This window comes from Sebastes umbrosus, chromosome 15 (genome assembly GCF_015220745.1).
Source record: "Sebastes umbrosus isolate fSebUmb1 chromosome 15, fSebUmb1.pri, whole genome shotgun sequence".
Classification (NCBI taxonomy): Eukaryota; Metazoa; Chordata; class Actinopteri; order Perciformes; family Sebastidae; genus Sebastes; species Sebastes umbrosus.
The window spans coordinates 24573963-24588687 of NC_051283.1; the positions used below are offsets into that span (position 1 = coordinate 24573963).

Below are 14725 nucleotides of genomic sequence, written 5' to 3' on the forward strand. Positions count from 1 at the left end.
AGATGAGCATGACAGTAATGCAGAGAGAGAAGCAAGAGGCTGCAACATCACCCAATCACAGGTCTGTCACAGGTGACCCACCACACACACACACACACACAGAGATACACACAGCTGCTCTCATCATCTCGGTATAACTACAACTAATAGTGTGTTAGTGCCACAGCAGGCAGCAGGAGAAGGTGAAGAGAGCTTACCTTCGACAGCCATACTGGTGTTGTTACTCCACAGATTTCAGGGCATCACTCTGGAGGGAGCAGCTACGAAATGTCAAAAAAAAAAAGAAAAAGAAGAAGTCAGCTCTCTCTCATTGTAGCTTGTTCGCGGCGTGTTATCACTTTGCTGCGGGCGAGCCGGAGCTAGAGCGCGCAGCTGCTGCTGCTGCTGCTGCTGCCGAGCCTCAAAGGATGCTGGGAAGTGTAGGCTCAGCGCTTTTCTGAGGATGTGAGTGGAAAGAAGAGTAAAAATCAGTTTTGCAGAGAAAAGCACCTCTCTCTCTCTCCCTCTCTATCTGTCCCACACACACGCCCTCTCTTTGTGTGTGTGTGTGTGTGTGTGTGTGTGTGTGTGTGTGTGCCCTAGGCTAATGGGAAAAAAAATCACCATAATAAAGCACACAAATATTCCTAGTTCATTCCAAGTAAGGATGGAAGGAGTACCAGAATAACAGACATTTTACTCAAGTAAAGGTAAAATTACTTGTGTAAAAGTGAACTGGTCGGTTAAAATGTAGCGTACTCTAAACGTCACTGCGTTACATTTTTAAAGAAGACTTTTAGACTACAAAATACAGTGCATTAAAGCTTCAGTTGGCAACAATTCTTTGGCATCATTTGGCAAAAACTCCATAATAACCTTTCAGCATTTTGTAATTCAAGTGTTCTGAGAGAAAACTAGACTTCTGCAGCTCCTCATGGCTCTGTTTTCAGGATTTAAAAAATTAATTTCATTGAGAGCGTGTTCCTATTGGCTGTGCTCCGGTCATGTGAGCGGTGCTTGGTATTCTTTCAAGAGATCTCAACAATGGCTGCCAGGTCACAAACTCTCTCATTTTACATCTAAATCGTGTACAACAAGGTGATTCTGAAAACGTTTGAGCTGAGAAATAGGCATTTAACGTAACATAATATTGATTCATATTTGATCAGCGCTGCCCAGTTTGACCGTTTGCTAATGGGAACAACACTTTTTGTAATTGGTCCAATATTAAGGGGGAATGCTGTCACTGGCAGCCGCGAAACGAGCTGCGAGGGAAAATGAGCAACCTCAATGTAACGTGAAATCCACTAAAAGTGCTTGTTTTTGCCACTGACAGGCTCAGATTGTTATTATAAGTGTCTGACAACATTATGGAAAGGACCCTTCAGAGAAATAAAAATTGTTTTTCTTACCTTTTGCTTGATCCGGTCTGTTTGTTATAGTGTCCAAGTCCCGCTCAAGGAGAAGTCTGGTTGTGAAATCTGAATTTCAGAAATGAAAAAAAAAAAAGAAGCACTTTCAGTGGATGTTAATGACGGTGCCAGCTTGCCCCAATAGCACCATATTACAGCCTGTCTACAGCGTTCTCCCTCAATACTGGACCAATTTCAGAAATTGTTGTCCCTATTAGTCAGTTAGACACAAAAACATGGTAAATAGGAGTTGAAAAATAAAAGTTACCCTTTAAGGTTGAAATCAAAGAGAAGACCACGTTGGCTGCTGCTCCATTTGTGTCCATAGGGCAGAATGTAAAACATGTCTACCATCAACTGGAGGTTCCCCACATCCATAGATTCAGGTTTGTGGATGTTAGCAATACAACAGATGATTTTTACGATGTCTGTCTAAATGTGCATACCACAATTATTAGGTCTTCAAATTGACAGCTACAGTAATGACTGTAAATCCTCTTTGGTGTGCTAATTGATCTGAGCACTTCCAACATGACACACCTCCTGTATGTGTCCATTAAACATGCAACTTTTCTTCCTGTCTGTTAACATTGTTAACTGTGTGATATTATTGTTATCTGTCTGTGTGATGTTGCTGACACTGACAAGTGAGCACAAGGAGGAAGCATGTGTGGCATCTGCAAGTTAGTCAAGGATAAAATATCTCCAAGGCAGGTGACATGCAGCACGTTTGATTGTGACATTTTCATGACTGATATCCCGGAATGATAAACAGATAATTGTACGTGACAGTATGAGGAAGTGTATCTGTTGTTTTCAGCAGATTTCGTCTGAGTGGTGTGTAACAGGTGTGTCTGTCGGTATGCACGCCTACAGTCTGTTCTTCCGGCTTTGTTCTTTTGTCTTAAGGTCTGCTCAGCCTGTCTGAGGAGTTTGTCTGACTTTGATGGATAAACATCACGTACTGTTACTATGTGTGCATGTGTGCTTGTGTTTGTGTGTGGTTGTGCGTCATCTTCCTTCGTGTCATAATGAGTTTTTGAAGGGAGAAATGTCATGAGTCATAAGTTCAAGCATACTTCAGAGACAAAAAGTCAACAAAACAAAGGGTAGAAATGAAAAGAAAGATATTTTTGTAAATAAAAGGCAATTGTAAAAGAAGTATAATTATATCGCGCAATTTGGGTTAAAGTTGAGGATCAATTTCTGATTTCTGAATTTTCTTTCCGCAGACAATGAGCTCAAAAAAAACCCAGAATCAGGTCATCCCAGTGGCAAATCCCTAAACTAATATCAAACCACTGGGCTGTCACACTGCCACCTTGACATGTTGATCAGAGTAATTATTAGGATAAAATCTTTCTATTTTTGGAATGATTGATGATTGTGTTGGCAGTCGTCATGGCAAAAACACAATAACACTGCCTTCACATGATAAGAAATTTGCTCTTCACTCAACGTGAGGTAGGGCGCAGAGCCTTGCAGGGGCAAAGTCCAGTGCAGGTATAATATGCCACCAAAAAGTGTTCAAGGAACGCCATTCACTGTTTCTAGGCAACAATGACAGTTACAGCTGTTATCTCAGTGGTTGCGCTTTGAAAGGCCAGCGGCAACCAAGGTCAAAGTTGGGATAGTTTGAACTTTGAGCGCAGCGCTGGGTAGCAATTTCAAGCGATGCACCACCCCAAGGAAAAAGAGAAAGAGAGAGAGAGATCGCAAGCGGTAACGTTAAAAGGGCGACAGCGCTGTAGTTCTGTGAATGAGAGAAATAAAAGTTATTTTCTGATTGTTTCCTGGCGGTTACTCTCTAAAACACAAATAAATAAACACTCTACATATGATTTACTGTGGAGACAGTCGCTCTAAGTTTAATTTTCCTCCTCTGCATTTCATTCGTTACATCCAACGTGCATCAGTAAATAAATGCAGCAGTAAAAATCGTCACAGTGAGACAAAACCTTTTTTTGTTTTTTTCCAACGTGTTTTTTTTTTAGATGAAACAGACGGGCACACTAAACTGCAGGCTGCAGAGTGTGTTGACCGCTATGACCACCAGCAGCCCTCGTCCCATGTCATGTTGCTTTTTCATGTACGTCAGCACACTAATTTCACCGATCTACGCAAGTCTTTAGACCGCGGTGGAAACGCAGACAACAGTGGGCTGAAAGAACCTTGTAGTTCCTTGAAAAGTAGTTCTACTGACTAAAAGTCCCAGGAACTTTTGGTGTAAACCCAGCTTTAGAGACTAGCTGGTAAACATAGCGGAGCATTTAGCAGCTAAAGAGCAAAATATTTTGTTCAGGATTTGGTGGAGACCAAAAATGGAGCTAAAAGAGAGTAAATATTGGACTTACATTAAACAGATGGCCACAAACTGGACTCCAAATGAATATTAACGTTGCTGTTATCTGCCAAATGTGTAAAATGTTTTCAAACAAGTTCACCATATCAATTTCAAAGGTTGATGATATGTCAATGTTGTGCTCACAACTTGTTTTAGCTGCCCCCAAGTGGCAACAAAATCTGTTATTGCAGGTTACTAACTTTGGTGTTGATAATAGATTTATACTATTATATACAGTATGTGAGCTTTACTGCACTTTAATGAGAGTGGCTCAATATGACATGCTCTCTGCTGAAATGGTTTCAAAAAAGAAAACAAATATTGCCTTATTTGTCAAACACTAAAAATATCTGCTACTATTGTTTCTGTATGACTCAACAAACCCCTGATAGATTCTACGAACACTCAATAACTGCATGTGAAAAGGAAAGTTTTTCTTTTTCTCCCCAGACAGTCATAGTCACCCTTTACATTAATCATTACAGTCCACGAGATGTAAAAGTGCTGTGCTCTGCTCTGTTCCTCTGCATTGTGCCCGGCAGCAGTATAATGACTGCTGAGCTGCAGGTATTCAGGCAATGAAACCCAATCCGTGCTTGAATTACTGTGCTGCGCTATACTGCAAAGCTGCTGGTTATTTGGTACATTAACACGTCGGCTATGAGTAGCTCATTAACATAAGCCATAAAGAAAGTGCAAAAGAGACAAGTATGAGAATCAACTTTGAAAGGAGCCAGAAGCTAGAACTTCAGAGATTGCTGATTTCTCAAAACATGTCCAGGACAGCTACGACTCAAATATCCACAACACAGAAAAAAAGAGTCTTCAAGTATCTACAAAATACAAAATATTCTTTGGATAATCCGACTCATCCGCCAAGCTTTGCAGTCTCTGTATTCCTTTGATATTGTACTGCAAGTGTCCACTGAGTAGACCCAGGTCAAATTGTGTTTTAAATCCCCCTCTTAGGCCTGCTTGATAATCACTGAGTAGCTGTAAGAGGATTTCCAGTACAACTTTGACCCGGGTGTTAACATCACACCAGCAGAGTAATGATCACTCCGTCATCCTGGCCTTGCCACAGCATCTCCCCTTCGAACGCCACCTTCCCATGTTTCCTGGCTCTCATCAGAATCCCCACCACCTTGTCGGAGATCCGAACGTATCTGTCAAACAGCTGTCCGAACGTGACGCGGGTCTTTCCGTCCAGCTCCGGGTCGGCCATAGTCCTGATCACGAAACACATGTCGGCTATCTCGCGGTGGATGTGTTGCTCGGCGCGTTTGGCTCTCTCTGCGGTCTTGGTGCCTTCCTTGGGGCGTCCGTAACCCTCTTCGCCCTTCTGGAGGCGGAGGGACATGGAGTAATCGTGGTCGAAATATTCACTGAAGGGGTTCAGTTTCTGGGTAACGGTGTGCTCCGCGGCCCAGCCCTGCCAGCGGCTCTTCAGGTTTCCCACAGCGCTGTATTTCTTGGAGAGGGTGTTGATCTTTTTGACGTCCTCAGCTTCTTTGCTGTACCTGGGAGGGAAGTCAGATTATGTTACAAATAAATATAGAATATACAACACACTCAGTATCTGTTTGAACCTGCAAGAGGCAACGGGAGTTGCAAATACTCAACAGTAAGAAGCTGTTGCTTTTTCATTTGGTCTCAAAGGTGCAATGTTTAAGACATGGCCAGAATTCTAGTTTAAAACACTCAAAAACAACATTATCAACAGAATGTGAAGTGGTTACAGTGTTGACGTCTATGTATTGAGGTGCAGACATATCTACTGAAATGAGCATGCTAACCAGCTAGTCCCGGCCAATCCGGTCTTGTAATACCACTTTGTACCTTGAGAGGCAATAGTGAGTCCCTGTAGCGTTTAGTCTAGAAATCAATAATTTGACACAAAAATGGTCCTCATCAGAACTGCGCCCATAGCAACGGTCTGTTATACAATACATAGCAACGGTCTGTTATAAAGAAATAACAGACTGTAGAACGCCGTGTTGGACCAATCAGAATCGAGTATTCAACAAAGCTGTCAAATCTATCTACAGTACATCTTACACATTGCACATTTAAGGGTCAATGCTGTGATTATGAGATGCTTGTGGGGTAGAAAACAAATCAGAATAATTGAAAGTTTGTGAGGAGACCAACATGAGAAGTTGCCTTTGTTCCTAAAACTGCACAAATCACAAAAGTAGTGTTCACTTTCCCAAGAGGGAAACCTCCCTGTTCTCTCATGAGTTCATGCCTCTCTAAATATGCTGCGGTTTGAAACCATAATACTGTTAGATAACCTTTGCATTCTTTATTTGACTGTGTTTTTGTAAGTTGTCATGGAATAGGAACTTGATCTTTGTGGAAACTGCTACTTTCTGGAAGACTTCCCATCTAAATCTGTGACCTCATGGAGCCCATTCTGTCGAGTTATCAAGTTGCCTTTCTCTCCAAAACTATCATTGGTTTATACTTAAGATTTATTGTTGTCTGTCAAATGTCTCTTCTCAATATCGTTTATTTTAAGGAAAGATCACATCAAGGAAGTAAATATACAGTTTCATCTGACCTTTAAGAATCCAGTCTCAATATTGTACCTTGTTTTTCAGCATTTTAAAACAACTTCCTCTCTTTACTGGAAAAACCAAATGAAGCATACAGATCATACTCACGTTGGGACTGGAGGTCTTTTAATCCTCAGTGCTGACTCAGAGTCTCCTTCAGAGTCGTTTTGCTCTGCTTCTGTCAAAAAGCTTGTCCTGTTTGTTGGCGCATCACCTATGTCCAGTCTCTCTGCCTCAAGATGTCCTCTGTCGTCCTCATCGCCACCACAGGTGCGTCCTTCCCCTGATCCTCTTCCCTCTTTTCCATGCTTCTGCTCCTTCTCCTCCTGCTTCCAGCTTTTGGTCAGAGACGACACCATGTTGGAGCACTTTCTGCGGAGTGTGGGCGAGCTTTTCTTCTTCAGACGCCTGTCGATCTCCTCTTCTGACGGCAGAGACTCCTTCTTGATCTTCTCGGCCAGGAGCCCGACGCCGGCGCTTTTCTCCTGAACCCCGCTCGTCACCGTCTTCACCACTTGCTTCACCTTGATACGAGACGATGGCTCAGCTGAGGTCTTGACCTCCTCAGTCTCGGGTGCATCTTTGGCCTCCTTGTGAGGAGTCTTTGGAGCCTCTCCAGAACTGACTACATGATTTTGAGAAGCTTCCGTTGGCTGGATCTGAGCGGGAGGAGGCTTCGTCTTCGGGACCCATGTCTTTCTGGGTTCCTTCGTTGGTTCTCCCAGAGAAGCTGGAGCCCAGCCGCTGGGCTCGCTGGCCTGCTTACTCTCGTTCTCCGTCACCCACTGCTGCCAGCTGCCCGTCAGGCTGCACACCAAGCTAATAGTGCGCAGCTTCTTGATGTTCTTGTTGGTGGACGGTTTCCTTTGGCTTGTCTGCTTGTCAGACATAATTACGAATTATTAATGTGTCAATTTAATCCCGCTAAGTGATCGTCCTCAACAGCTGTCAGATTAGCCTGAACATATCCATCTCCTCTCTGCTCCAATCTTTGTTTTCCGTAACTCTGCTTCCCACCCTCACGCTCGCAGCTGCAGCTCTAAAGTGGGGAGAGCAGAACCCCTAACATGACGGTGGAAAGTATTCGAATCATCCGGCGTCCTGATCGTCTTTCCCTGACACCGGTCACCCCAACTGACTCATGTTTCAGCACAGATTGCGGAGCTCGTAACTGGAGGTAAATAAGGCAGTAGCCAACGGGGTGCTTAGCAAGGGCACAGATACAAAGACCAGCAAAGAGGTGTCACTTGATATGTCACAGAATACCTTATTAAATTTAGCTCCACCAGATACTAAAATATCTTCAAGCAATGGTATTCAGACCCTTTACTTAAAGTGAGACTATGTAACTCTTGAAAAAAGAAATAACACAAACTTCCTCTTACAAACGATAAGTTGAACTCAAAAGCAGTAAAATACACCAGTACAGTAAGTATTAATGTAGTATATGAACTTGAAGTTACATTCCACCACTGCTCCTTCCTGTTGTCAGGTTAGACAGTAATGACAGTAAAGAGTGAAGGGAGGTAGTAAATGAAATGATGACCATTTGCCCACAACTTTTACCAAGGGGCAACAACAAAGTAAGACAATCCCGGGTATTATTTCTTTGACATCTGGAGCACCAGTCAGATATAGTAGCTTTAAAATCTTAGCTACAAATCTTTTCCAGAGGCTTTAAAGGGGAAATACGCCCCTTTTCAAAATTCATACATGTTATTCCTATGGTCTAAGACAGTCCAAAAAATATTAGTGAACATGAACAATTCTCTCCCAAAACCAAAAACTAAAGTGCTAAAACTCACATTTGTGGTGTCATAAAGTATAAAGTCTGGACCTGCTCCATAGACAACGAAATGGACGATATTACGCTCAATTGGGTATAAAAAAAAGTCAAAAATCAGCCTCGCATTCATTGTCTATGGAGCATCGTCAGACTTTATACCCTATGAAGTTTGAGACTTCCTTCTCTGGTTTCTGGCTTTGAGAGAGAGTAGCTCATGTTCACAAATATACATTAAACTTTCCTATGCAATAGAAATAACATACTGGAATCCTTAATGTAGGTGGTGTTCCCCTTTAAATACAAAAATAATTTCACAATTTACACTTAAATGAGAGAAAAAGAACACTGTTGGAGCTATTTAAGAGTTTATGGACACTATCAGATCTATCAGACGCAGCCGAGACTTAAACACAGTATCACAGATACCAGGAGACACTTAATCTGAGGTGAGAAAAGAAACAAGGAGCCTCTGACCAGGAGATAATGTGATACCTGGAGGAGACGAGGATCTCCTGCTTACGCATGAAAGGGTTTAATCTTGCAATGCAGCTGGCACTGATATCACCCACTCACTTAAGAGAGCACAGAACAGCATGCATCCTGATATTAGCAACATCAACATCAAGGCTTCATGCTTTGCTAAACTGGGCCTTGACAGGGGGCGTTTAGTGCCGTTTTAAGAGCTGTGTTTTATGTTCATACATGATGTAGTTTTTATGTGTTTGCAGAGGAGGCTGGTTTATAAATAGAACTTGGCAGAGAGTCGTGAAGTTGCAGCTGTTGGCAGTCTGTCACGGAGAGTGGAAGTGACTCATCTGGTATCAGCACAAGACGTCTCTCCAAACCAAGTCAGCGTGATGATATATAGAGTTTGAGAGGAGGGTTAGTGCTCCTCCACAAGGACAAACAGGCTCACTGCGGCTGCAGGTTCAGGGTGAGAAGATAATACATGGATGGAATGACTTTTTGCAACTGATGTGGTCTTGTGTCTTTTAGTGGAATCAAACTATTTAGTAATAGTGTATATAGCACTGGTTCCGAACTTGGGCGTCCCGACCCCCACTAGGGGTCGCCAAAGCTTCGTAGGGGGTCACAAGGCCTTCTTGATTTTAACGGCTGTAAGACAACTTTTAATAAGTATATACAATTGGCTTTTATCTCAGCATTTCATTAATTTCTGTCAAGAAAACTAAACTAAATTGTTATTTTTTATTATTTAAGATATAAATGTAAAATAAATCTCACAGGATGAGGGCACGGTGAAGACCTGAACACGTTATAGTTATATTCTCAGAGCCTTCCCTCTCCACTAAACAGTCTTGTTCTGCATTAGAAAAGTATGCAATTAAAACAACCAAAGAGCTAATAGAAAATTGGCTAAGTGTAAAAAAAAACCCCACTGAATTTGTAAAAAAAAATTATATGAGTGATTGTTACAAAAAAAAAAAAATACAATACAGAGAATTGTATGAAAAGTTCCTAAAGAATAACAGAAAAAACATCTCTGATGCAAAACTCAGGAAATAATCGTCTCAAAATTCATCCAAATCGCTCGTTTTACACAAACTTCCTGCAGTTATTGCGTTCACTATCTGGGTTAATTGTACAGTTTATCAGTTGTTATGTACTGTTATTGTTATGCATCAAATATAATATGAAAAATCCATAAAATATGCCACTTAGTCAGGGGTAGTCAGTTTACTTAATGATAGAAAGAGGGTCCCCTTAATGAAAAAGGTTGGGAACCAGTGGTATATAGTAGATATATACATATACAGCTACAACTGCTACATGTACAGACGTCACTAAATCCCATCAGCTTCCTTTTGTTATTTTTAGTTACAATAAAAACCATGTATACAGTAGATAAAACACTCCTGCTAACATGTTGGTGTTTTATTTTTAATACCTCCTACGTTAGAGTTTTGGATTGTATAATAATAATGGCCACAAGTCACATTAAGGACACACAGTCACATCTGTCACATCCAAGACAGCCCTCAAACCCTGTTTCTTTTGTGGAGCACCACCTGGAGCTTTAGCAAAGCTGGATATCACCTCTAAGGCTGCTTGTATTTTTATGTGACAGCAGATCTGCAGGGATCTGGAGAATGTTTGATGGCAGTGTCGGTAACATAATCTGTACCATCTCTTCTTTAGACTGTGGCAAATGTCCTTCCTACCACACAGTAATGTCACAGCTAAAGAGCTTTATGTTAATCAGGAAGTGAGAATAACAGGACTTGATTTTTGTCTTTCAGTCATTTACCTTATTAAATGGATGTACAGTTTGAAAGAAAAGGTCAGGTTTAACTTTAGAGTGGTTTTAAACATGTAGGGTGAATGTGAGGGTGGCGGTCCACCAGTAGAGGTTGCTATGGTTTCACTGTTGAAGCACTGTAACACTCCACAATCTCACTATCTAGCCCCATGCACAAACATGTACACTTTTCTACTAGTGAACCAGCAACCAGTCCTACTGTAGATTGAATTAGAGCACAATGATGTGTGCACTGTATACCACATTTTGTCACATTACTTTATTATATGAAAGAAAGTAATTTTATCCCACTATCTACCTGTTTGATTTATTTGCCTGTTTTTAAAATTGGATTTTGTAGAGTGAAAAATAGGGAAGGATTATCTGATAAATAACTCTGGATTCGGTTATTAGTGCATTTTACAACTTTTAGAACCTAACAATTTAAATAAGGGCTATTCAAGTGTTCGTACTGGTGAGTTGATTAAACTAAAAAAAAATTCTGCTGATTTACAGACGTCTCTTTCCTAATTTAAGTCTATGGGGAAATGTCTTTTTGAGCCCAATGGCATCACTTGACGGACACGGAAGTTGTAATTCCACTGTTTGGCCACTATGAAAATTAGCTTCAGCTAACTGTGCTAACAACACGAACAGTGCAAACAACGGCAACAGTGCTTACCTGGGTGGGAACCGGTGGGTGGGTGTTACGCTTCCGTGGCACCATGGGTTGTGACGACGTTATCAGCTGTAACCTCCGTATGAGAGCCGTGTAGAGCGCGGCCACGTAAACAAAGAGAGAAGCTTGGATTACAGCACACACAGAAGGAGAGTGACTTCATTCTCTGCTCAGGTAGACATTACTACTCTATATCTTTACAAAGAAAATAGTTGTTTGCTGCTATATTAAAGCTCTGAATACCATTCATTGAACCTTTAAAGGCTACTGTGGTGATTTGGGCCAAATAGAAACCGGGTGGTCGGCCCCACTGAAGGAAGACGATGTCCAAATCTGGACCGAATGCACCTGTGGTGCTTATCAACATCTGCACTGCTGCTGCTGCTTTGTTTACCTTCCACTACTTGTTCTGAGCTTGTTTTATTTGGCAGTCCTTATTATTGCGCATTAATTGTACAGGAATGCATCTGTGAGGCTCTCTCAAGCTGTTCCTCTGACCTCTGATTTGTGTTATGCTTGGGGTGATCTTATTGCACATAATTGGAATCCTGTTGTTGCAATGATCAGATCAACATCCCGGCGCGTAAGAGATATTCATAACTATCATCTCTCTGTCGCAGCAGTAGCTTAGTTTATTTGTAAAAAGGAGTAAATGAAACAGCTGTAAACCAGGATTCGGAGGATGTTTTTCACTTCTCGTCTGCAGAGTTTGATGGATTTAATGTCTCTTCATATCCGGGCGAATCAACAAAAACATCTGTAGCAGTCAAACATATGGCTCTTGACAAATCATCTGAAATAACTACACTAAAAGTACAGTTCTGATCCAACTAGGGTTCTCGCCTTTCCTCAAATGCTGACCTCAACAAAAAAAGAAGCCAGCCGCACAAATCTCCTGGCCCAGGAAGAGTAAACCACTATGTAATCCACTAATACTTCCTTCCGAAGGGGCTGAGTGTTATTATTTGGCTGTGCCGCTTGGCCCTGATAAATAAAGAAGGGAAAGACAGTGAATTAAAGCGAGCTCAACGCAGGGGTCGGCGAGGGCCGGCCAGGACGCTGAGAGAGGAATCCTCGTCTCCTGCAGAGGACCTCGACAGGATGACGGAGAGCACCGCTGGAGCCAGACCGAGTCATTAGAGTCATCTGAGGGAGAAGTAAAGGTCCCTGCTTTGGATTTATGTGACAGCTTTCATGACAATGTTTTACATGATGAAGAGGATGGAAGCAGAGGAGGAAGAGGAGTATGATAAAAGATAAAACAGGAGCTCTTTGGAGTGGCAAGTGTTTACAGTTGTATAGAGGCTTTAAACGGCGCTGTTTCATGTTAGAGATGTTTTTCTGTGTCACAGATAACTGGCTTTAAACAGCATTAAGAGCAGCTCTGTGTAGCCAGCTGTGTATATTTGCCACTTCATTGGAGATATTCAATGAGGTAAGTTGTTTAATGAATTCATGCCAAAATTAAACTTAATTCTTTTTCTTTTTTTTCAGCACTGTTTCTAATAATAACACTCAAAATGTGTAATGGTAAATCTCTTTTACAAGGTTTCTAAATGAAATATAGTTCATATGAGGACTAACTGGACTGAGTTCAGCACAGAATTATCAAATAAAGTAAATGTAGCCACATGACATCAATGCTAATAGCATGAGAACACTCAGCACCTCTAAGTGGTTTACCAGAATCTGACCTTTACCAATATATTTGACATTCTCAGTCATACTATGATCAAAAATACAGAAAACAGAGTGAGAGAACTTACTTTTGATCTTCCCATGATGGCCTTCAGGAGACTGATTCTACTTCCTGTTGATCATGTGACTTGTGGAATATCTCACATTATGAGAGGGGGGGATGATGTGTTAGTTAGGGTGACAGGACAGTGAAAACCTCGGGACGCTACTAAACTGTGTCTTTTAAAGGTAGGGTTGGTAAAGATTTTAGAAGCATTTTTTGTTATATTTGTTGAAATTCTCATTACATCCCTACAACAATCAATAAATCAAATGCTCTGACAAAAAAAAGAAATGGAATTGAATTAATCCCGAATGTAATGATTGGACGGTCTACCTGTCTACCTCAAGCCCCCAGGAAGTGCGCCGGTCGACGATCTGGACTTTCGAAGTGGCCAAACTGCGGTACTGCAACTTCCGTGTCAGTCACGTGATACATTGAGGCCAAAAATACTTTTCCCCATAGACTTACATTGGGAAAGAGACGTCTCAGCGGATCATTTTTTTTAGGTGAATCAACTCCCCAGTACGAACACTCTAATAGCCTTTATCTAAAAAATTCAGTTTTTAAAGTTGTAAAACGCACTAATAGCTGAATCATGTGAGTGAGACCCAGACCCTGATCACCAACCCTGCCTTATCTAACATATTAGACTATGAATTTCTAATGATAAAATGTATTTTATGTCTAAATTGGAAATATAGTGTCACACAACAATACACAAAAAAAAAAAAAGAATATTCTGGAGGATTCTAATCATTATATTTCATGGTGAAGTGTGGAGTTAGAAAGTGGGGACTGGCTAAAATCTTATTTTTTCACTGTTCTTGGTAGTTTTCTATCAATGTTTTACATGATATAAATAGATATAGAGTACGGATTAGACCTGCTCTATATATGAAAAGCGTCTTGAGATAACTCCTGTTATGACTTGACGCTATATAAAAATAAATTGAATGGTGTATCTTCAAATTGCAATTAGAGGACAAAGTGCAGGACACGTTCCTTGATAATATAATGTATTACACAGATACTTTTCATGAATATTTTGCATGTAATGTGCTGGCGATGGAAAAGTCCCAGATTCGGCCTATTGGTCATGTAACACAAAATATTAGTAAAGTAGCTCGCTAGCAGTCATGCTACAAATAAGCTTTTTAGCTGCTAACGTGGCTAGAATGTCACATATGTAGCTTCCAAATAGGCAATTTTAGTTTGAATTGGTAATATTTGAGTCAGTTTTTCTTTTCTGAAATGAAATGTGTCTTCTGTAAAGGCCTCTAGTGTGATCAAATGAATACGGATATAAACATGCTTCCTTTGGGAATTACAAGACTATTCTGTATTTGAGGTGTGCATGCAAACAAGAAAGATATTGAGATTTTTTAATTTGAAAATTTAGGACAGCTTTTCAAAGCTTGTTGATTTGCATGCTGCACCCTCTGCATCAGAGAGATATTGAATGTGTTAGTAAAACATCTGGCCTATTTGCTTTGAGACATGGTCTTGTTACCAGAGATCTTATAAAAACATGTTGCTCTTGGCTTCGCACCGCGTCAGTCAGCTATCACACTTCATTACTTCTGACCGCAGCAGCCTCTGGAGCAATAATTGGCCACACACTTCTCACTCGTTACATCAACTTTTATAACGTTACCAACACTGAGCTCTGAAATCAAAAAGCCCCCAAAATAGGATCGGCGCTTTCATTCTTCCACCGTTTCTTTATCCAACTTATCATACATTCTGACATCCATACTGGTTTCCCATGGGGTTTTTTTTGTGTGAATTTTTCCAACATGTCACATGAATAGAAAATAACGTTTTATGAATTACACAAACACGCAATCTATAGCTTCAACTTCCCAGGACGTCTTAACATGATTTAAAGTCTCTCTGATTTGGCCTTTACTAACATCCGAAAGAGAGAGATCCTTTGAAGCTCTTTTCATCCAACTAAGAAGCCTTC

At 41.0% G+C, this 14725-nt stretch overlaps 2 protein-coding genes across 2 annotated transcripts in view; both read right to left on the reverse strand.

The window, feature by feature from the left end:
* samd12 (sterile alpha motif domain containing 12) overlaps nucleotides 1-452 on the reverse strand; it is a 125257-nt gene extending 124805 nt beyond the window's left edge. The window contains exon 1 of the mRNA XM_037794947.1: nucleotides 198-452. Coding sequence (XP_037650875.1) covers nucleotides 198-210 — 13 coding nt within the window. The 5' untranslated portion in view covers nucleotides 211-452. The remainder of the gene's footprint in view (nucleotides 1-197) is intronic.
* Nucleotides 453-3232: 2780 nt separating this feature from the next.
* Nucleotides 3233-7412, reverse strand: abrab (actin binding Rho activating protein b). Its single transcript, XM_037794944.1, has 2 exons — nucleotides 6402-7412; nucleotides 3233-5255 (listed from the first exon to the last, which is right to left on the reverse strand). The coding sequence occupies exons 1-2, from the start codon at nucleotides 7181-7183 to the stop codon at nucleotides 4772-4774; spliced, it is 1266 nt and encodes a 421-aa protein (XP_037650872.1). The 5' UTR covers nucleotides 7184-7412; the 3' UTR covers nucleotides 3233-4771.
* Nucleotides 7413-14725: the final 7313 nt, after the last annotated feature.

Bases quoted from the DNA above. Each gene is read 5' to 3' on its own strand.
- abrab (XM_037794944.1), bottom strand. From the start codon at position 7,183: ATGTCTGACAAGCAGACAAGCCAAAGGAAACCGTCCACCAACAAGAAC. The intron at 5,256-6,401 runs GTGAGTATGATC...CTTCCCTCCCAG, and splicing joins AAAAGACCTCCAGTCCCAAC to GTACAGCAAAGAAGCTGAGG.